Source organism: Xenopus tropicalis, chromosome 6, assembly GCF_000004195.4.
Source record: "Xenopus tropicalis strain Nigerian chromosome 6, UCB_Xtro_10.0, whole genome shotgun sequence".
Lineage (NCBI taxonomy): Eukaryota > Metazoa > Chordata > Amphibia > Anura > Pipidae > Xenopus > Xenopus tropicalis.
The window spans coordinates 75917290-75941988 of NC_030682.2; the positions used below are offsets into that span (position 1 = coordinate 75917290).

Sequence of the window (24699 nt, forward strand, 5' to 3'; positions counted from 1 at the left end):
CCTTTTAGAATATTTAAATGGAACCTCCCTTCTTCTAAACGGAGTGGGTTCCCTTGTGTCCGTTGGAAAGACCTACTGGTAAATAAGGTATTAGAGAGGTTATTACATGATCCCCTTATATATTTATACATAGTTATCATGTCACTTTTTAAGCGCCTCTTCTCCCGTGTAAGCAACCCCAACTTGGCCAGTCTTTCTTCATAACTGATAATGCAGTTAATGTGCTATCCAAAATAGAGTCTATAGTAAAGTTAACTTGGAGTGCGTATTCCTAAAAGCTGTGGCTTCCGGCTATAGACATATTAAGTGCAAAATACAAAAAAGGAAGTCACTCATGATTCAGTATGTGCAAAAAACTGCCTCCATGCAGGTTTATTGGAGTATTGGAGATAGAGAGGGAATGCTACATTGAAAAAAGGGAACGAAAGGTTCCCGAAAATGTCTGTATCCTTCTCACTGATTACTCCAATAAACCCATGGAGGCAGTTTTTTGCACCTACTGAATCGTGAGTGACTTCCTTTTTTGTATTTTGCTCTTAATATTTCTTCATAACTGAGACTTTCCATACCCTTTACCAGCTTAGTTGCCCTTCTCTGGACCCTCTCTAATTCAATAATGTCCCGTTTGAGCACTGGAGACCAAAACTGAACAGCATATTCTAGATGGGGCCTTACCAGCGCTCTGTAAAGGGGAAGAATAACTCTATACACTCTACACTCTATGCCCCTTTTAATACAGCTCAAAACCCTGTTTGCCCTTGCAGCTGCTCTCTGGCATTGCTTGCTACAGCCAAGTTTATAATCTACAAGGACTCCAAGGTCCTTCTCCATTATGGATTTGCCTAGTGTAGTCCCATTAAGTGTATAAGTGGCTTGCATATTTTTACATCCCAGGTGCATGACCTTACATTTTCCACATTAAATCTCATCTGCCACTTAGCTGTCCAGATTGCCAGTTTGTCAAGATCCTGCTCCATAGATGCCACATACTGGATAGAATTAACTGTTCTGCAGAGTTTTATGTCATCTGCAAACACAGATACATTACTTATAATGCCCTCCCCTAAGCCATTTATGAATTAAACAAATGTAGACCCAGTACAGAACTTTGAGGGACCCCATTGATAACCTTAACTCCAAGTAGGGGGTGGAGCAAACTGCCGAATGAGATGGAAGCAGGGCTAAACTGAAAACTCTGAACTGGACCCAGAACCTCAAAAACTAATGGGAAAGCATAACAAATCAAGAGAACAAAGTGGAGAGGAGGGTAGGAAACACAAACCTTCAGAATTACAATGTCTTTTGAAGCAGTTTTTCACGTTGGCAGAAAAGGAACAGGCGTCACAAGGGGCCAAAGGCTCTGCAATGGAATCAGACAATGAGTCTGTAAGTTCAGATTTACCCACTTTCAAATACTTAAAGTCACTCCTGACTAAATCTGACATGCTTGATATGATGACCCAAATCCAAAGTACAGTAAAGGAAGAAGTTGCGGGTATTAAGGCAGAAATTGCTTCATTAAACAAGTGAATTACGTACATTGCAAGTAGAGGCGACTCGACAGATACTGTAATAGAAGCACTGACACAAGCAAATGCTTATCATGTTAAGACAATAAATACCCTGCAACACAGACTTAATGACATAGATAACAGAGGGAGACAGAATAACCTCTACAATACAAAATCTAACCTGCATGACACCATAATAGAACTTTTTTAACAAATACTAAACCTACCCTCCACCGACACAATAGAACTGGAACAAGTACATAGGGCCCTCAAGCCTAAAAGTCTTCAAACAGGCAATCCCAGGGACACTATATGCCACTTGGCCCACTTCAAAGTAAAAGAAGAGATATTGGCCAAAGCAAGGAAACAACAGACCATTAAATTTGCGGATGCAAATACTATTATTTTACAAGATCTTTCATGGCAAACACTACAGCAAAGACACATGGTCTAACCTATCCTACAACTACTTAAAGAGAAAAAACCTCATGTTTAGTTGGACATTTCCGTTCGGAAAAAATGGTAAACAACATGCCTTAACTAATCCAAATGACATTCTGACATTCTGTAGAGCCTGTGGAATAGAGGAACCTGATGTAGAGGAATGGAGAAGATACTACCAATCACTGCAAACTCCCAAAGAAAGACTCATGGTCACTGGTTGCTACACCTAAAAACAAAAGGAAAAAACTTAGACAAACTCCTGAACAATTCTAGTAATACTTGATTTATAAACACAAACAGGAAACTAAGCAGCATACCCATTGATAAGTATGAAAATGTTTGGTTACTGGCAAATGTTATACAAACTAATTTTGAAAAAGGAAAAAGTTCAGAGTTGCAACACCTATGACTTTCTATTAATCGGTACTGCTCCTCCCCCCAGGGGTACCGACAGGTTTATCCTGACGAATATTGGTCACACTCTTGTCCCAATCTAGATAACCCCATATGTTTGAATAATGGTATAAATAATAACTTGCTACACAAATGTTTTTTTTATTGTTTTGATGTATATAGTTCAAGCCCTAAAAAAAAGGTCTATCTTCCTGATTTGACTAATAGTATCCAACTAAGAACTTATGGTAAACGCATTAACTCATTAGTATATATGGGAATTTACTTACCTTTATTACGCCAAATGTAATTAATGTTTGTTCTCTCAATACGAACGGGTTAAACCTGCGAGAGAAAAGAAGTAAAATTGTCAGAGAAATCTCTATAAACAAAGGTCATATCGTTATGCTACAAGAAACACACTTTAAAGGCTCTAATTTTTTCCTTCAGAAATTCAGAGAATACCCCACTTGGTTTTTTAGTAATGCCCCTCATAATAAGGTCAAAGGAGTATTAATAGGTCTGCATAAATCAATAGACTGGGGGAAGAGGGAAGATATGTGATTGTTTAAGGTTTATTATGCCAAGCCAAATGCACAAATGCACAATACTAATCAAAACGGGCTATCCTAACAAACACTTAAATAAAATTTGCAGAAGTAGTGTTGATCCTAGGAGGCAATCTAAACTTGACCCCAAATCCGACCATAGATAATTCTAAAGGCCCTACCTATATACCATACTCGGCAGGTTAAAAAGAAGATCCGCCATTGCCAGTTAGTAGATACATGGAGATATCTGCAGAATTCAGAGAAAGATTACACATTCTACTCTGCTGCAAAGAATGTATAGTCTGAATAAAATATATTTTTATATCTGAGTTCCACTTAGACATGGTGAAATCAGCCAATATACATAATATTCTATGGTCGGATCATGCTATGACCCACCTCCAAATATGTTTGACTAAAAAACCTTTAACGGCTTACAGACGGAGGCTAAATGACACCTTTCCAGACGATCAGGACTGTATAAAGGATACAGAACAAGCTATTTCTGACTACAAAGAAGGGTTAAAGAATTATTCAACTTCCCCCTTGACCAGATCGTTAGCCCTCAAATGTATAACAAGAGGGATTTTTATAAAGCATGGAACAAGAATTAAAAGAGAAAGGTCTAAACAGACAATCAGTTTAATAAAAAAAATCCATAAGCTAGGACGAGGACATTCTTAAATTGTTGACTGAAGCCCAACTAGAGTTATATACTCATATGAATATTCAGACTAAATATCTATTGTCCAGGGTGATACAACAATATTATGAACATGGGAATAAATCAGGGAAAATGCTTGTGAAAGCCTTGAAAGCCAAGCAAGCACAATCCTTTATACATAAAATAAGAGATTCTCAAGGCCATATTTAGATGTTCCCACAAAAAATAGCAGACGCCTTTAAAAAATATTATGAAAAACTATATAACACCAGTCGGAAAACCAAAATAGAACAGTAAAAGATAAAGCAACACCAAATTATCTAGAGAAGAATGTCCCCCCAACTATCCCTAAGGAAAAAGCTAAATTACTAGACAACCCAATAGATCTAGGAGAAATTGAAGAAGCTATTAAATCATTAAAAATAAACAAAGCTCCAGGCCCAGATGGCTATACAGCTAAATTCTACAAGTTATGCAAACCACAGGTAACCCCTTTCCTGGGACCTTATTTAATGCCCTATCTATTGATTCTCCCCCTAACAAAGAATTCTCTAGCCCATATCTTGATTGTCCTGAAACAAGGGAAAGACCATGCAATATGTAACAATTATAGGCCAATCTCACTCCTTAATCTAGATCTCAAGCTGTATGCAAAAGTGTTTGCTCAGAGGTTAAAATCTCTGCTACCATAGGTTATACACAGAGACCAAGTAGGCTTTGTATTGGGGAGAGAAGCTAAAGAAAACACAAATTAGGTTATTAACTGGATGATATGGAGTGATAAACTCAAAAAGCCTTCTCTGCTATTATCTACTGATTCAGAGAAGGCTTTTGATCGAATTGACTGGGCATTCCTAGGAAAAGCGTTGACTGCTATGGGCATCCCTAAAAACTTCCAATCCAAAATAATGGCACTATATACAGTTCCTTTGGCACAAATCAGAACAAATGCACTCCTGTCTGATATAAGAAACGGAACCAGACAGGGGTGCCCTTTGTGTCCACTTCTATATGTGATCTGTATGGAATTCCTCCTGATAGGAATCCGTAATAACCCAGACATTCAGGGTCTTACAGAAGGGGGGAAAAGAGTATAAGGCAGCTGCTTTTGCAGATCATCTTTTACAGATAATAACAAATCCAATAATATCTCTGCCTAACATATTAAAGAAACTGACCCAATATGGTTTATGCTCAAATTACAAGATAAATATGGATAGGTCTGAAGTCCTACCTATAGTGATGCCAAATACACTTTTAGTAAATATTCAAAGTGGTTTTAAATTTAAATGGCAAAATACTGCTATTACATATCTTGGGACAAAAATTACGCCTGATCCACAACAATTATTTGGGAAAAACTACCCGCCTCTACTGATGGAAGTAAAAAACCTACTTAAGTCCTGGGCAATGAAGAGAATAACTTGGACAGGGAAAAGTCTACCTGTTTAATACTCTACCAATTCCCATTAACAAAGCCTATTTTAAAGAAGTAAATTCAGTAGTAGATTCATACATATGGAACAAAGGAAGGAATAGAATTAAAAGGGACGGGTGGTCTGGGAATGCCGGATCTGGAAATTTATTATCAATCTAGTATACTAGCAAAAATAGTAGAATACACTAAACATACATCTAAAGTGCAATGGAAACCTATGACTAAAGGGAACACTAGGCTCAATAATATGGAATCAAAAGCATAATCTATCTTCTGAAACAAAATCACATATTCTGATACACAATTGTATAGATATGTGGCATAAGTTGAATGATAAATATGGTCTAGCTCCTTATTCTTTGCAAAGGGGAAAAAGCACTCCAGTGTGTCGGCAATGCCTTTAAATCATTTATTTGCAGAAATGAACAAACAGCACAAGCTTTCGGGGGTGACCCCTTCTTCAGGTGCACCTGGTGTATGTAAGTGGTGTGCTGAAGATTTTTGTTTATGTTGACTAGCTCCTTATTCATCATCCCTGATACCCCTGGCACACAGGGTCAGATTCATCAAAGTACGAGTTTGAGTCCCAAAATGGGTAAAACTTGGATTAGATAAAATAATTTCTGATGATCGAAAATGTCACTAAAATGCTTACGAATAAAACGTAAAAGTCAGGATAATACTGTATTGGCGATCCGAAAGTCGCAAAATTTTTGTATATGAACGATCGTAAACAGCGGGAAAACCTTTCTGACTTTGATCCTTCTGTGCATGTTTTTTGAAGCCTCCCATAGGACTCAATGGCACTCTGCAGCTCCAACCTGACCCAAGGAAAGTCACAATAACAAACCTTTAATGAATCCGAGACTTTCATACTCAGCGTGACAAATACGATTTAGTCACAAAAATTGTTGTGCAAATTGTCACATGTACGAAAAGGTAGCGCAAATTAACGAAAAAGTCACAAAAAATACACACAGTACGAAAACTATAACTAAGCTGTATTAGGATTCAATCGTACTTTAATGATTGTGCCCCATAATGTAGAATTCTTACCTGGTAGCTTGGACAGGGAATACGCCATGGCCTTTGGACTCCCTAATCAGATTCTGAGAAATTTTATCCCGACAAGGGCAGACCCAACACCTAAAGCAATAAAAAAATAAAGAACGTTGGGCACCATGAGACAAATGGAGAATCAAACAAGTTAACCATTTTATACAATTACTAAAAATAGAAAAAAACGAGCAAAGAGTTAACAAAAGCATGTTTTATCACTATTCTATAAAATATTAAGAGACTGTAAATATACAAATCTACCACAGTACACTAAATCTTGGGAAAGAGAATTAGGCACTACATTTTCAGAGGAAGATTGGGAGAATATATTTTTGCATAACTGCAAAATGCTCAATAAGTAATAGATTTCAAGAATATTCTTATAAACTTCTATCTAGATGGTATAGGACACCAGCTCTACTTTATAAATTTAAGGTAATGACAACAGATATATGCTGGAGATGTAATATGGACACAATCTGGTATACATGTCCAAAAATACAGATAGGGCAGATACTAGAGAAGATAAAAAACAGAGAAAAGAAAGTAAACCAACACATAACTGATACACCTTAAATGAGAAAGGGCGAATTTTCAAGTTTTCTATGTTTAATGTTACCAGGGGATAGGTGATCCCCACGCTTATGGGTTAATTGTTTATTCTTTTCCTTATTTTGGTGGTTATAATTATGGTAAACAATTCAAGGCCACAATTCTATATATATATATATATATATATATATATATATATATATATATATATATATATATATATATATATATATATATATATATATATATATATATATATATATATATGCATTAGAAAAAATATTAAGCAGAATGATACAAACTATGTAACAATAACGATAGAAATGAAAATAAATGAAAAAAATGATTAAATGATTATTGTGAATTTCACACTTCCACTGCAATGTATAAGTATTTACTTGATACCACGAAATAAACGCTGAAAAAACAAAAAAAAACATTACTCCAAGTAGAGAATGTACCATTAACAACCACCCTCTGTACCCGATCCTGTAGCCAGTTTTCTATCCATGTGCAAACGACTTCACTAAGACCAATAGACCTTTGTTTAGAAAGCAGTCATTTGTGGGGAACAGTATCAAATGCTTTGGCAAAATCCAAATAGATCACATCAACTGCCCCCCCCCCCTACTGTCCAACTTCTTACTAACCTCATCATAAAAAGCAATTAAATTGGTCTGACATGACATTTATAAAAATCTGGTTCTTTGAAAAATAGATTTAAATGCAGGATTCTGCTGGAGAAGCTTTATTAAATGATGTTTTTTTGAAAAAAAAAAAAACATGTTTTCCCACAACATTATTCCTTTAAGCTTAGATAAAGAAGTTTAATGGACAGAAACAAACCAACAACTCCTATGCTGAAAATACTATAACATGGCTAAAAATGCAATAAAATCACTTAAAATGCACCAAAATCACCAAAAATGTAATATAAACACTGAAATAACATACAAAAGGAATTGCACATTGTGGTTAGCAAATACACTATTCGCAATGGCGATAAAACCATTTTTTCAGGCAAAAAGACTCCACAATGCGATAAAAAAGCCACAAAATTGTGTAAGTGTGTATATGTGTCTGAACAGTTGGCAAAATGTGCATTGCAAGTGTGTGTTTGTGTGTGTTACACTAACCTGGGATAGCAGGCAGGCAGATCCATCTGAAGGAGAAGTATATTCCAGGTGATAAAGGCCGCTGCAGGAAGAACCTGGTGAATGGGTGGCACTGGCAAAGTCCAGAAAGTGCACGTGTGCAGTTACCTAGGGGCCCCTGGGCGATTGCGCCCCAGGGGCCACTGATTGCCTGTTTCTGCCTGTTGCCTAGGGGATGAAGGAAAAAGAGCAGGGAGTGAAGTGCAGCAGAATGTAGAAACTATGTTTTGTGGCAGTTAGGTACTTTTTTCCACAGAACATAGATTCTACATTCTGTGGCACTTAAAGGGTTAATATAAATTAGTATGGCCTATCATCAAATATCCTAAGTTGTGGGTTTTAGGGGGTTATGCTTGGCCTGGTTGTGCCAGACTTCTACAAACTGCAAATCTTTAAAACTGATTTTGTCTGGAGGGTGCATGGTGTGCTAGTGTAAATTAGGTATTACACCCTGGAAAGTGCAAGGTGTGTTGGTGTAAAGCCTGGGCTTTTTTGTCTGCATTCCCCTGTGGTGGATCCTTCATGCATTTCAATGCAGGAGAACAAAGAAAGACATGCAGCCCTCGATTTTCTATGAGATCATACTCATTGTGGCGCAGGCAGGTGCCAAAAACAGGTGGAAGGAAACTTGGTGCAAGGTGTGCTGATGTAAGTTAAGTGTTGCACTGTGGAATATGAAAGGTGTGCTGGTGTAAGGTCTCAAAGTCACACACAGTAAAATTCTAATGCAATTTTTTTACTTATACTAGATATGGCAACGATTGTTCAATTAATATGAACCGTTAGATTTATGAATGCGGTACAAAGGTGAACAACCCTTTTAAGGCAAGGCTACCCCTAGGTATTTTTCTTCATGTTTGGCTCTTTAAAATAAGAAAACTATACACCTGAACATTGCAGGTCTCTATAAAAATATATCGCATAAAAATCCCATAAGTAAAGCACTGCCTTATCTAAATAAACATTTTTATAATATCTCCTATTCTAGCAGTATGTGCCATTGGATAATCCTAATCCTAGCTCATACGAATCACCATACTCCCAGGGGAGGAAGTAGATGGTATTACATATCTACCGGCAAGTACATTGCTGGTAAATTTTACCAGCTAGGGCATTAGAAGCAAATGGATATTCTGCATGCTTGCACATGCACAATTTTCTTACTAGGTGGTTGCCAAATGAATGTACTATTAGCTACACATGGGCTTGGATGAGATGAATGTAAATTTTTAAATCACCCACATTAACCCTTGACTGGGGATTCTTGCTTGGCTGGGGCTTCCATCTGCACTGTTGACCACCAGGTGTTGGAGAAAGCATGGATAATGCAAAGAGGTAATCATTTCTCATAAAGTAATTGAGGAACACACAATGCTGAAGTAGTGGTGAGAGTACTTGATGAGGCCATTTCTTCCTTAGCCTGTGGACTCAATATTCTGGTTATATATACATGTATATGGACATTGTATAGTGATGGGCGAAATTATTTGCCAGGTATGGGTTCACTGCAAATATCCACGTTTTGCCTGGCAATAGTTTCACAAAATGGGTGACGAAATTTGCCACGTAAAAATTTGCCATAGAGCATTCTGGGAGAGAAATACCTTCCCTCCATAATTTCTCCAGTAATAATGACACACTCTTTTCATAATAAAGTAAACAGCTCTTGCGAGCAGGTTCCTCCCCTTAGTGTCTCCAATCCTCATCCAAATGCAACTGTAACCTATTTTTGTGAATCATTTATATGTGCACGTTAACTGTTCTGTCTTTTGTACCCCTTTATTCTGTAAAGTGCTACGTAAACTGTTGGCACTATATAAATAATAATAATAATGACATTTTTTGCATATGTCTTTAAATAATTATTTGCATTGGATGTGAGCCGAATTTCTAAAAATTCTGAAGATTAGTAATTAATTCAGATTCTGTTAACATGGCAGCTCAGAAACCAGAGCAATTTGCATAATGTAATAATCAGCCCTGGCCCTGTAGCATCAGCTTCTATGGAAGATAAGCCTCACTTTCTTATTGATAATTTGCAATGATCCCTAAGCTTAGCCTCTCAACATGTGAGTATCATTGACACACCTAATAAAATCCAAGATAGTGATTCCCTGTGCTCAACTTTGAAGGCCTGAATCACTAGTGTTGTAGGGACCTATAGGGTTAACATTCCTTGTAGCTTTAAAGCCTACCTTCCTTATTTCCATTGTTACTGGGTAGATGCCCATATCTATTTTGCTATTTAGCATGTTATGGGGCACATTTACTAATCCCCGAATCCCGAATGGGAAAAAAAATGGATTGGAAACGAAAATTTTGCGTTTTTTTCGTCGCCGTCGCGATTGTTTCATATTTGTCGCGACTTTTCTGGCGCCGCCGCAACTTTATCGTATTTTGCGCGCTTAGTTCGTCGCTGTCACGATTTTTTCGTATTGCGCTATAGTAAACGGCGGAAAAACCAATCCAAATGTTTTGTGACGACGTAGAAAAAGTCGCAAAAAATATACGATAAAGTCGTAACAGCGACGAAAAAGTCACGCAAAATACAAACGAATTCGGACATTCGTGGATTAGTAAATGTGCCCCTATGTGTTATTGGCCCATAACCCTAACAGGTCCCATACCTGTACCTCCCCCTTGATCCTTCCACATAGCCCATCCCATGTGTTGAGTCCTGTGTACCCCATGGTCTATAGTTATTATAGCTGGTCATTGTCTGTTCTACAGCCAAAAAGGGGTTACAGTGTTATAGAGTTTCTTTAACTAAAGGCTGGCGCAGTAATTGCAATACAGGTCCTTTTCAAAAAATTAGCATATTGTGATAAAGTTCATTATTTTCTGTAATGTACTGATAAACATTAGACTTTCATATATTTTAGATTCATTACACACAACTGAAGTAGTTCAAGCCTTTTCTTGTTTTAATATTGATGATTGTGGCATACAGCTCATGAAAACCCAAAATTCCTATCTCAAAAAATTAGCATATCATGAAAAGGTTCTCTAAATGAGCTATTAACCTAATCATCTGAATCAACAAATTAACTCTAAAAACCTGCAAAAGATTCCTGAGGCTTTTAAAAACTCCCAGCCTGGTTCATTACTCAAAACCGCAATCATGGGTAAGACTGCCGACCTGACTGCTGTCCAGAAGGCCATCATTGACACCCTCAAGCAAGAGGGTAAGACACAGAAAGAAATTTCTGAACAAATAGGCTGTTCCCAGAGTGCTGTATCAAGGCACCTCAGTGGGAAGTCTGTGGGAAGGAAAAAGTGTGGCAGAAAATGCTGCACAACGAGAAGAGGTGACTGGGCCCTGAGGAAGATTGTGGAGAAGGACCGATTCCTGACCTTGGGGGACCTGCGGAAGCAGTGGACTGAGTCTGGAGTAGAAACATCCAGAGCCACCGTGTACAGGCGTGTGCAGGAAATGGGCTACAGGTGCTGCATTCCCCAGGTCAAGCCACTTTTGAACCAGAAACAGCGGCAGAAGCGCCTGACCTGGGCTACAGAGAAGCAGCACTGGACTGTTGCTCAGTGGTCCAAAGTATGTCATTCGGAAATCAAGGTGCCAGAGTCTGGAGGAAGACTGGGGAGAGGGAAATGCCAAAATGCCTGAAGTCCAGTGTCAAGTACCCACAGTCAGTGATGGTCTGGGGTACCATGTCAGCTGCTGGTGTTGGTCCACTGTGTTTTATCAAGGGCAGGGTCAATGCAGCTAGCTATCAGGAGATTTTGGAGCACTTCATGCTTCCATCTGCTGAAAAGCTTTATGGAGATGAAGATTTCATTTTTCAGCATGACCTGGCACCTGCTCACAGTGCCAAAACCACTGGTAAATGGTTTACTGACCATGGTATTACTGTGCTCAATTGGCCTGCCAACTCTCCTGACCTGAACCCCATAGAGAATCTGTGGGATATTGTGAAGAGAAAGTTGAGAGACACAAGACCCAACACTCTGGATGAGCTTAAGGCCGCTATTGAAGCATCCTGGGCCTCCATAACACCTGAGCAGTGCCACAGGCTGATTGCCTCCATGCCACGCCACATTGAAGCAGTCATTTCTGCAAAAGGATTCCCGACCAAGTATTGAGTGCATAACTGAACATAATTATTTGAAGGTTGACTTTTTTTGTATTAAAAACACTTTTTTTTTATTGGGCGGATGAAATATGCTAATTTTTTGAGATAGGAATTTTGGGTTTTCATGAGCTGTATGCCACAATCATCAATATTAAAACAAGAAAAGGCTTGAACTACTTCAGTTGTGTGTAATGAATCTAAAATATATGAAAGTCTAATGTTTATCAGTACATTACAGAAAATAATGAACTTTATCACAATATGCTAATTTTTTGAAAAGGACCTGTATATAAACTACAACATTTCCACCTACATACATACAGTATATGTTTTAAGATTTTAGTCCTTCATCCTACATATATGTTTTAAGATTTTAGACCTTTTTAAAAAAAAAAAACACATTCAAGAATTTTTACATCTAAATGTTGATTAATTTCCTCTTATGTGTCATTACAAATTTCAAAATATACTTATTGGTTAAAATTTAAATATATAGGTATGGCTATCTCCAACTACGTCTTTATTTTCCACCTTATTTGTAAGGGGGAGCAATATATAAACACACAACAAATGCATAGCATCTAGCCAAGTTATGATCAGATTTAGCATTTTAAATGAATCATGTTGCATACAAAAGATATATTCAGTATTAACTAAAAGGCAAATGGACAATTTGTGTTTCTAGCTCACTTTCTGCACTGATGGCCATATGCAAAAATGTGATGTTAGTGCAGAGCTGTGTACAACCTGTGGGTCTGCATATATACTGTAGGTTTTCTCTAAGTTTATAACATGTCATACCATAAAATACCACACTGTTTCAGAAACATATAGTAGACAATTTTATCAACGGATGGAAGATCAATAAACAAGAAATTAAGGGGCCAATTCACTAAAGGTCGATAAAACAAGTGCTATTTATAGCATGGGTTAAAAATGTTATCACTTCTTATTTTTTGCGACTTAATGCTCAATTCACTAAAAAGACTCTAGTCATAATTAAGAAGCGATGTTCTTGGCGTTATTTATCTTGCAATGACATGTTTAAACAATATATTACGCAACGCGTGATATATTACGCATGTAACCATTACTTTCTGAAAATTATCGTTCTGAAAATCAACATTTCCCTGAAAAGGATGCATCACTCTAGGGCCAACACATACTTGAAAAAATACACTGCAAACTCCATGTTGTGTTTCCAAAAGCTCACGAACCGCAATTTTATTTAAGTACCGCCTACCCCAAGTAGGTGTTAATATTGGCACAGATTAACGCAATATTTTGCGCATTTAATGCTTCATATGTGTTTGTGAATCATGCGTTATACTATTTCTTTTTGCTAATTAATGCAATGCGTTACAAATCACGCTTTGCGATAATGTGTTTTTTTTGGTCATGCGATATGCGGATTAACACATGCAAAATGACTTTGATGAATCAGTACTTATTTATCACATGCTTTTTAACGCAAACATGCATGCGATAAATGTTATCGACCTTTAGTAAATCGGCCCCTAAGAGGAGACATGGTAAGATAAAATTACTTCTCGGTTCTCTGTAACATATCTTGACACCAGTATAGTGGATGATGTGCAAAGATGTCAGGTTCTCCTTGCAAAGACTAGAACAAACAGTTCTGCATTAAATTGTTTTCTCGCTTGCTGACAGCAGGATGAACAATGGATGCTGTACCACTCACCTTTCTAGTTTAAATATTACTATGCTGTTATCAGAGTTGTTAAAAATGTATGAACAGGCATCCAAAAGGTGTAGAATAGTTCTTAGGGTGATTGCACACATGAAAAAAAGCTTTCCTAATGACAATAATGTAAATAGAATTCTAATTCTAATGAATTCAATTCAGTTCAATTTAGTCAAGTGTCACTGATAATGGCTACTGTCTTTCATAATGTAACTACAAAGGACTGAAGAAGGTCAGCAGTTACATATAAAATACCTTAATTTGCAATATTACTGCTCTTAGCGTGAAGACTTTTTATATTTAATTGGAGTTCTGTCCTACTATAATTATGGTTCTTTTGCTCCCGATATAGGGCAGTAGTTGCTAATACTTATTCAAAAAGCATATCAATAAATTATCATTTATTGGAGAGAATGCAAAGATTTATATAATAACCCTTAATGTTATTTTATTGGTGATATTTCAATGGGCGAGGCTATGATATTTACATCTATCATAACATTATCTTTAAATGCTATTAATAATTTTGCCTTAGAATTATTTTCCCAACCTGAAATGGTTCATGTTCCTCTATGAGGGGGTGGCCATATTTGTGCAGCAGGAGTCCATTACCATTAGAATCTATAACTGACAGGCTGAGAAGGGACAGTCAGGTTGGCAAAGCAGTCAGGTTTAGGAACTTCAAGCAACAATTACTTACAAAAGCAGCCCTATCAGTAGAAAATGATCAATATGACCTATAGGTAACTTTTTATTTAGGTTCATATTTTGAAGAGAGATTTTTTTAGTGTCAGTATCACTTTAATAGCACTATACTAATTTATGATTAATAATTTTTCTAGGTGGATTTATTGGAGACACCATTGCAACAATTTCCTGCTGTACAGCTATCTCCCAAGAGACTGTCTCCATCAATGCACAGGGTGCCACCATGGTCACATATAAACCAAGCACAAGCAATTCAGGCAAGCCATTCCTTACAGGTTACAATAGTAGACAGGTAGGTACAATTGTAAAACTTTATTTTCATAGTCTTAATGCTATGTGTTGTATTATCTTGGTAAATATGAACAATTGTGCTTTCTTTAACCTGATACTAATACTGCCAGGGCCTTGTGTATATTTTAGCAGCCCTAACTTTTGATGTAGCAAACTCCATTCCTGATTTGGTTAATATGTTAAAGCAGTGCCGTCCCACTGGCGGCCTGCAGGCCACATCGGCCTCCAGCCTTCCTTTGTGTGGCCTCTTACCTGTCCACTGTGACCGCTTACCTTTGTAGTATCAGTACTGAGATTATTATTAACACTTCAGATTCAGGCTGTAAGCCCCTTCTATACTTCACTCTTGTAAGACTCTGCATTGTTCACACCTGTAAGGCCTGGGTTGTTCACACATTTAAGACTCTACATTGTTCACATCTTGGGATGCACCAAATCCAGAACTTTTGGATTCTGTCGAACCCCAAATCCTGCATGGAGGATTCAGCCAAATCCTATTGAATCCTATTGCTTCAGTCACTGCTCAAGTTATTGCCGAGCACTTTAAAAATAAAATTGACACCATCCGAAGTGACATTGCACAACTTCATCCCCATAACCATTCCCCTCCCTCCCTACATGCTACCCAGTCTCTTCTTGGCTCCTTCCCCCCAGTGACTGAAGAGGAAGTCTTCCTCTCAACTTACTACCTGCCCGCTTGATCCCATTCCTACCAAACTTCTATGCAATGCCAACCCCTGTCTTATCAAATCCTTAACTCATCTGTTCAATCTCTCGCTCTCTACTGGAATCTTTCCCTCCCAACTGAAACATGCACTGGTAACCCCTATTCTGAAAAAACCCTCCCTTGATCCCTCCAATCCTACTAACCTCCGACCTATCTCTCTGCTCCCATTCATCTCCAAACTGCTTGAGCACCTAGTATACAACCGACTGACGCTATTCCTCTCCGACAATAACCTCCTGGATCCCCTACAATCTGGTTTTAGACAACAACACTCCACTGAAACTGCTCTAACCCGACTAACAAATGACCTCCTATTGGCTAAAGCCAAAAAACACTACTCGCTACTAATACTTCTCGATCACTCTGCTGCTTTTGACACTGTGGATCACTCTCTTCTCCTCCAGACTCTCCGCTCTCTTGGCCTTCGTGACACTGCCTTATCCTGGTTTTCATCTTATCTCTCAGATCGATCCTTCAGTGTCTCTTACAATAGTGAATCATCTTCTCCCTTGCCTCTTTCTGTTGGGGTTCCTCAAGGCTCTGTCCTGGGCCCCTTACTATTTTCTCTCTATACCTCCTCACTTGGCAAATTAATCAATTCTTTTGGCTTTCAGTACCACCTCTATGCTGACGATACTCAGATCTATCTTTCCTCTCCTGATCTCAACCCAGAGCTTCTAACTTGCGTCTCTTCCTGCCTGTCCGCTATCTCCACTTGGATGTCCCAACGTTACCTTAAATGAAACCTCTCTAAAACTGAACTGGTTCTCTTTCCCCCATCCAACGCCCACATTGTTCCCGAGGTATCTATAACAGTTAACAATTCTACCATCACCCCATCTTCCCAGGCCCGGTGCCTTGGGGTTATCCTTGATTCTGCCCTGTCCTTCACTCCTCATATCCAATCACTCATCAAATCATGTCACTTTCACCTAAGAAATATCTCCAAAATCTGATCATTTATCACCCAAGATGCTGCCAAAATTCTTATTCACTCTCTTATAATATCTCGCCTGGACTACTGTAACTCCCTATTAATTGGCCTTCCCCTCCAAAGACTGTCCCCTCTCCAGTCCATAATGAATACTGCTGCCAGGCTCATACACCTCTCCAACCGCTCCTCCTCTGCCGTGCCACTCTGCCAATCCCTGCACTGGCTTCCCCTACCATCCAGGATAAAATTCAAACTAATGACCCTCACATTTAAAGCAGTTCATAACTCTGCCCCACCCTACATCTCTGAACTCATCTCTAGGTACCATCCAACCCGCTTGTTACTCTCCTCTACTGACCTGCTCCTCAACTCCTCTCTCATTCCCTCCTCACACGCTCGCAAGACTTTGCAAGGGCTGCCCTCCTTCTCTGGAATTCGCTCCCACAAACTATCAGACTTTCTCCCAATCTCTCTGCCTTCAAGAGATCTCTAAAAACACATTTATTCAGAGAAGCTTACCCTAATCTAGTTTAGCAATACCCTGTGCCACACCTCTCACAACTCTGGTCATGCTCATTCCCATACCTTGTGTCTCAACCCTTTCTCCTTGTAGATTGTAAGCTCTTTTGGGCAGGGCCCTCTTCACCTCTTGTATCGGTTATTGATTGTTTTATTATTATTGTTATTGTTACTCTGTATGTCCAACGTATGTAACCCACTTATTGTACAGCGCTGCGGAATATGTTGGCGCTTTATAAATAAATGCTAATGTAATGTAATATTGAGTAGATAGTAAAACATTTACTAAAGCTACAGAAACATTGAAAACATATGTAGAGCAGGGCTAGGGTATTACAGATAGCAAGCCTTTGCCTACAGCTTGTTCACTTATTGTAATATATGGTAAACACTTTTTAGTTGCCAAAAGAATAAGAATGTATGTGACTAACTGTAACTGAAATTGATTTTAATTTTTTATTATGCTATACTTTAAAAAATAAAAATGAGAGATGTTTGATGTGTTACTGCTGCTTTTTTATTGATTTGAACAAGATATATTGAATTGACATATTGAATTGAAATGAATTGAAAAAGTCCAGAATTCACACAGACTGTAAATGCCATACTGAGTTAAAGACAGTTAAAAACAGTTGAAGACTGTTCTAATAAAGGCACCAAGCATAATGAAATACTAGTAATACTATACTAGTATTAGTCACAGACACTTAGGGGCAGATTTATCAAAATGTGAGTTTGAAGCTTAATACATAAAAAAATCACCCATGTTCTTTTTATTCCTGTGTGATTTTTAGAAGCATATTTATCAATGGGTGAAAGTTAGAAATCTGATCAATACTCTTCTAAAAATTCCATAGGAATGAATAGAACATGAGTGTGTTTTTATGTATTGAGTTTTGAACCCACATTTTGATAAATCTGCCCTTTAGTGCCATTTTTATGTGAACATCAATATCATCATCATCATTTATTCAGTGAGGGAAACCCAGCTGTTGCAGTACCACAACCATACCCAATAACAACAACAACGATTCTGTATTGAACTAACAACACAAAAAAGCAAATAGGGCACAGCAATGTGCATTCTCTCAGAGAGCAGTGGCACACAGAACAGTAAAAGCAGTGAAACTGTCAAAAGGGTTAATTGCATTGCATTTTTGCATAGCTTGAATATGTGGAATTCCTCCTGGTAGTGGCAACTTGGCAACTTGAACTAATAATATACAGTAATTACCTTAAACTTAGCAACACTCATCAAAAAGAGACAGAAAAAATGAGGCAGTCACTTTTGCAAAGTCACATAGTAGTAGTCTGTGTCATAAACTTGACATTTGCTTTCTGGAAAGAAGCCATTCAGCATTTTGAGGTGAAAGTCTAGAGTGACTATGAGAACAAACATCACCAGCTGTAGTAAAAAGCTGTTCACTTTGAACTGATGTAGGTGGAAAACAGTGTGTCTTAGTTTTACACTGCAAAAATGCACTTCTGCGACTGAATTTAACATCAGTCCAATGTGCTTTCAAACTGATATATGATTGGATAGTGTACTCTGATGTTCATGTGTAACATGCGAAAGCTAAGGCATTTGTTCTCAACCTCATTTCTAACTTGCTTTATCACCTTACCATAAATGTCAGTTATTAGTTTGTCAGAGAAAAAACAAGAGAAATACTTTATTTTGCTTTAGTTGAATCACCCTCTTTAACTGTGAAATGTTTTCAGACTGGATTGATTTTTGAGATTTTTTCCATTAGCTGCACTTGCTGTTATTACCTGCAGGTGACAAATTAAAAAATTTCAGTCTCAGACTGTCAGTATCACTGACCAGACCACCACGCCACCTCCTCCATCACACATTGCACCCAAAAAAAACCCAGTAATATGCACTGCTCAAAAAAATAAAGGGAACACTTAAACAACACAATGTAACTCCAAGTCAATCACACTTCTGTCCACTTAGGTAGCAACACTTATTGACAATCAATTTCTCATGCTGTTGTACATATGGAATAGACAACAGGTTGAAATTATAGGCAATAAGCAAGACATCCCCAATAAAGGAGTGGTTCTGCAGGTGGTGACCACAGACCACTTTTCAGTTCCTATCCTTTCTGGCTGATGTTTTGGTCACTTTTGAATGCTGGTAGTGCTTTCACTCTAGTGGTATCATGAGACAGAGTCTACATCCCACACAAATGGCTCAGGTAGTGCAGCTCATCCAGGATGGCACATCAATGCAAGCTGTGGCAAGAAGGTTTGCTGTGTCTGTCAGCGTAGTGTCCAGAGCATGTAGGCAGTAGCAGGAGACAGGCCAGTACATCAGGAGATGTGGAGGAGGCCGTAGGAGGGCAACAACCCAGTAGCAGGACCTCTACCTTCGCCTTTGTGCAAGGAGGAACAGGAGGAGCACTGCCAGAGCCCTACAAAATGACCTCCAGCGGGCCACAAATGTGCATGAGTCTGCTCAAATGGTCAGACTCCATGAGGGTGGTATGAGGGATCGACGTCCAAAGGTGGGGGTTGTGCTTACAGCCCAACACCATGCAGGATGTTTGGCATTTGCCAGAGAACACCAAGATTGGCATATTCGCCACTGGTGCCCTGTGCTCTTCACAGATGAAAGCAGGTTCACGCTGAGCATGTGACAGACATGACAGAGTCTGGAGACGCCGTGGAGAACATTCTTCTGCCTGCAACATCCTCCAGCATGACCGGTTTGGCAGTGGGTCAGTAATGGTGTAGGGTGGCATTTCTTTGGGGGGCCTCACAGCACTCCATGTGCTTGCCAGAAGTAGCCTGACTGCCATTAGGTACCAAGATAAGATACTCAGACCCCTTGTGAGACCGGCCTGCCTGTTCCCCAGACCTGAATCCAATTGAGCACATCTAGGACATTATGTCTCGCTCCATCCACCAATACTACGTTGCACCACAGACTGTCCAGACCTCATCAGGAGCATGCCCAGGCATTGTAGGAAGGTCATACAGGCACGTGGAGGCCACACACACTACTGAGACTCATTTTGACTTGTTTTAAGGACATTACATCAAAGTTGGATCAGCCTGTAGTGTTTTTTTTTACTTTAATTTTGAGTGTGACTCCAAATCCAGACTTCCATGGGTTGATAAATTTGATTTCCATTGATAATTTTATTGTGATTTTGTATTTAATAAGAATACAGGTATAGGATCCATTATCCAGAATGCTCGGGACCAAGGGTATTCCGGATAAGGGAGCTTTCCGTATTTTGGATCTCCATACCGTAAATCTACTAAAAAAATCAGTAAAACTTTAATAAACCCAATAGGATTTTTTTGCATCCAATAAGGTTTAATTATATCTTTGTTGGGATCAAATACAAGGTACTGTTTTATTATTACAGAGAAAAAGGAAATCAATTTAAAAATTTTGAATGAATTGATTATAATGGAGTCTATGGGAGACAGGCTTTTCGTAATTCGGAGCTTTCTGGATAAAGGGTTTCCGGATAACAGATCCCATACCCGTATTTCATTCATTCAGATCTAGGATGTCTTATTTTTGTGTTCCCTTTATTTTTTTGAGCAGTGTATATTACTTAACAGGGCTGCCACAGAAAATTAAAAATGGTACTCTGAGTGTTCATACTACTTTTCCTGCTCAGAGTCAACAGCAATGGCATCTCATGATTCTTGACTAGTCTTCTAGTAGTAGTAGTTTGATTGATGATTTGACAAAGTTAGACTTAGAAGAACATTAGAAGACTGTGCTGCCCCAGCAGTTAATATTGTATATCATGTTTTTAAGTTAATGGGTTATATGTATTTTCACTGTTACACTGCCACCTAGTGACCAAGGTCGCATTACAACTTGTTTACTTCTAAGTCTGTATACCCTCCCATCCCCTTCCTTATGTGTGACGTCAGTTCCTCCCATCATGCCATTCATGTTCCTGCTTCCTATGTGTGAGGAGCTACTCCAGGGGTTGGGAAAGCAATATTTCTTTTGACCTCCAACATTTGTCCATCCACCCCAACGTTTGTTAACCCACACCAAATAAACAACCTTTCGTGGATCCCAAGTGTCTGGTGAGTTCTGCTATCTGGCAAAGATTGCCCACGGTGGTTGTGCCCAGCTCCATACAGGCCCAGGGAGAGGGGTCTGAGGGGAAACTCAGCCATTATCACAGCAATTGGAGTCAGAATAGTCAAAAGAAATAAAATTCCATAACCTGCTGTCAGAGTGCATGTTCCATCAAGTCCCAAATCACAGGCAGCTATTTATATTCAGTCTGCACCCAAGCTTAATGCCAGCTCACAACTCCCTGCATCACCTGATTGTACAAGTGCAGTCTGTACCCTGTGAATATTAAGGTGCCGTATATCCTGTATAACTGTCTAAATACATTACCTGGGTCCTGCTATAACACTACTGCAGTTTGTCCTGCACACCTACCACTGCTATAAGCTTCTTAAAGAGACAGTAACCTTTTTTCACCAAAAGTGCAAAATGTCCCAGCAAGGCTCTGTGCATTCATTTGCAGGTGAATCTGAGCAAGTACCCCATGAACCAGAGCTCACAGACATCCAGGGAGAAAATCCCACGCATACTGCAGAGCAAAGTGTTAGATCCAAGCGTATAATAAAACCATCTCAAAAGTCTAGAGAAAACTATGAGGCTACAAGGGATGAGTTGTCAAGCAGTTTATCAGACCTATGGAATAGAACTGTACGCTGCATGTCAGTTCTTTTACATTCTAATAATGACGCAGCTGATTTAAGAGACTGTATAAATCGCTTATCTTCCACCTATGAGCGTTATCAGCATCTGTCCGCTAAGTATACTTCCTTCTTAAAGGACACTAATATAGTGGAATCCTTAGCAGAGCTGAGCAAAACTGAGGCCTTAGATCAAGAGAGAGACCTTCTGGTGCTAAGTGCTAAAGAGAAAGCAGAGCTCAGGATTGCACACCTACAAGAGACCAGGTCTCACAGATCCACATCATCAAAGCTTACATCAAGATCTTCTAAAACCTCTTACTCTAGGAAATCAGCACTGAGTGACAAGCTTATAGAGGCCCGCGCCAATGCAGAAGCAGCCAAGGTGCAAGTTTCCTTTGCTAAAAGAGAGGCAAGTCTTAGAGCAGAGATGCAAGCTGAGGCTGCGCGCCAGCAATCAGAGGCAGTAGCTGAGGCTGCACACAAGCAAGCTGAGGCCGCACGCCAACAATCAGAGGCAGCAGCTGAAGCCGCACGCAAGGAAGCTGAAGCTGCACGCAAGCAGGCTGAAGCTGCAACTGAGGCCGCGCGACAGCAAGCAGAAGCTACCCGTAAAAAGGCAGAAATGGAAGCTGAATTAGAAATTCTTCAAATGGAGAAAGAAAAGGCTTCAGCTATTGCAAGGTTAAAGGTTCTTTAACAAGCACTGGGAGGAGTACATGATCAGGACTGCCTTATTCCAGCAGAGTCTGAAGATCCTGTGGAACGCACAAGTAAATATGTACTAAACCAGGATGCATCTAATGCCAAAGAACCAAGCTTGCAACGTCCAGGGACAACCCCTGCAACCCATAGTACAGGTCAGTCTCCTATACCTGTCACTTCTAATACCGCTGTTCCTTACAGTGCCCAACCTGCAGAGCTGCAAATGCCGGCACAGCAACAGGTCAGCCACACAGACATTGTCGCACAGCACAAAATACTGCCTCCTACCATCACTCAGGTGGACTGCAGCAGTAAGCTACAGCCAGCAAAGGCCTTAGAGACTAAACCACTGCTGAATGCTCATGCCACTTCATTCTATCCTGGTTCATCTCACCTTTATACGCCAGAAAGCTTATACAACCCCAGGGTTCCACAAGTTACTCAGGCACCAAAGAGTGAGAGATCAGACCTATCTGACTTCGCCAGGTATATGATACGTCGTGAGCTCATAAACATCAGTCTCTCAAGGTTTGATGATTGTCCAGAGAGTTACAGAGCCTGGAGATCAACCTTTAAAGCTGCTATTGCTGACCTCAACCTCACTGCCAAGGAGGAACTTGACTTACTTATTAAGTGGCTTGGTCCAGAGTCTGCTGATCGTGTAAAGAGACTTAGAGCTGTACATGTTGACTACCCAGATGCAGGCCTTGCTGCGGCCTGGGGAAGGCTTGAGCAAACCTACGGGAGCTCTGAAGCCATAGAAAATGCCTTGTTTAAGAGACTGCAAAACTTCCCAAAAATAACTAACAAAGACAATCGCAAGCTGGAAGAATCAGTGACCTTCTGATGGAGCTAGAGTTAGCTAAGGCAGATCCTCGCCTGTCAGGACTCAGCTACTTGGACACTGCACATGGTGTAAACCCAGTAGTATTGAAGCTGCCTTATGGATTGCAAGAGAAATGGGCCACAACGGGCTCAAGGTACAAGAAACAATATAATGTATCTTTTCCTCCATTCTCATATTTCTGCAAGTTCATCAGTGACTATGCCTGGACCAAGAATGATCCCAGTTTTAGCTTCAGTGAGCCTAACCCTCCTGCTTCATCATTTTCAAAGCACGACAATGCAGCTGCTAAACACAAAGAGTTGTGGAGAACAGTGTCAGTCAGAAAGACAGAAGTTCCTCCGACCACTGACAAATCTTCCTCTTTTGGGAAAACTGAGGATCCCAATCGTCAGTGCCCAATTCACAAGAAACCACACCCACTTAAAAAATGTCGTGGGTTCAGGGCAAAGTCTTTACAGGAGCGCAAGGAGATTCTCCAGAAGTGTGGGGTCTGCTATAAGTGCTGCGCTTCCTCAGACCATTTTGCAAAAGACTGTAAGACGGTTATTAAGTGTGCAGAGTGCAATAGTGACAAGCATGTTGCAGCAATGCATCCAACTCCTCCTCCTGATAATGTGCAGCCTCCAACCCCTGCCTCAACTCATGGCGGGGAGGAACAGGGGCATGTTCCAGCTTCACCAAAGATTTCAACTTCATGCACTGAAGTCTGCGGGGAAGGTTGCAGTGCCAAATGCTGTGCCAAGGTATGCCTAGTACAAGTATATCCTGAAGGACAACCAGAGAAGGCGATCAGGATTTATGCCATCCTTGATGACCAAAGCAACAGATCTCTTGCAAGACCACAGTTCTTTGAGATTTTCAACATCAAGGGAGATGCATCACCATATACCCTCAATACCTGTGCCGGTCGCATAGAGACTCTGGGCAGAAGGGCTAACGGGTATGTCGTCTCTTCAATCAAAGGTAACATTCATCTACTTTTACCTACTTTAATTGAATGTGATGAAATCCCTAACAACAGGGAGGAGATTCCTACACCAGAAGCTGCATACTACCAACCCCACTTAAGGCACCTGGCCAACCAAATTCCTGCCATGGACAAAGATGCTGAAATCCTGCTCTTGTTGGGTAGAGACATTCTTAGGGTCCATAAGGTACGCCAGCAGTGCAATGGTCCTCACGATGCTCCCTATGCACAAAGACTTGACTTAGGCTGGGTAATAGTGGGTGATGTGTGCCTTGACAAAATGCACAGGCCATCTGAAGTAGACTCCTACAAAACTCATGTATTGAGAAGCGGACGCACTACTCACTTCAGACCATGCCCTCATCATTTTGAGGTGAAAGAGAATACTAAGGATATGATCCCAGCAACCAGTGTCACTCCTACTTCTTGTGATGACAGCTTTGGGATTACAGTTTTTCATACTACAAATGATGACAACAAAATTGCACCTTCCATTGAGGATAAAGAGTTCATCAGAATAATGGACAATGAATTCTTCAAAGACAATTCCAACAGTTGGGTTGCACCCTTACCATTCCGTACTACCAGAACCAAACTGCCAAACAATCGTGAGCAAGCCATTTCCAGATTTGCTTCACTACAGAGAACTCTTAAGAGCAAGCCTGAAATGAAAGACCACTTTGTCGCATTTATGAAGAAAATATTTGAAAATGATCACGCAGAACCAGCTCCGCCACTACAAGA

At 39.7% G+C, this 24699-nt stretch overlaps 1 protein-coding gene across 1 annotated transcript in view; it reads left to right on the plus strand.

The window, feature by feature from the left end:
* LOC100488408 (band 4.1-like protein 4B) overlaps positions 1-24699 on the plus strand; it is a 126405-nt gene that overhangs the window by 87468 nt on the left and 14238 nt on the right. The window contains exon 9 of the mRNA XM_031904579.1: positions 14402-14559. Coding sequence (XP_031760439.1) covers positions 14402-14559 — 158 coding nt within the window. The remainder of the gene's footprint in view (positions 1-14401; positions 14560-24699) is intronic.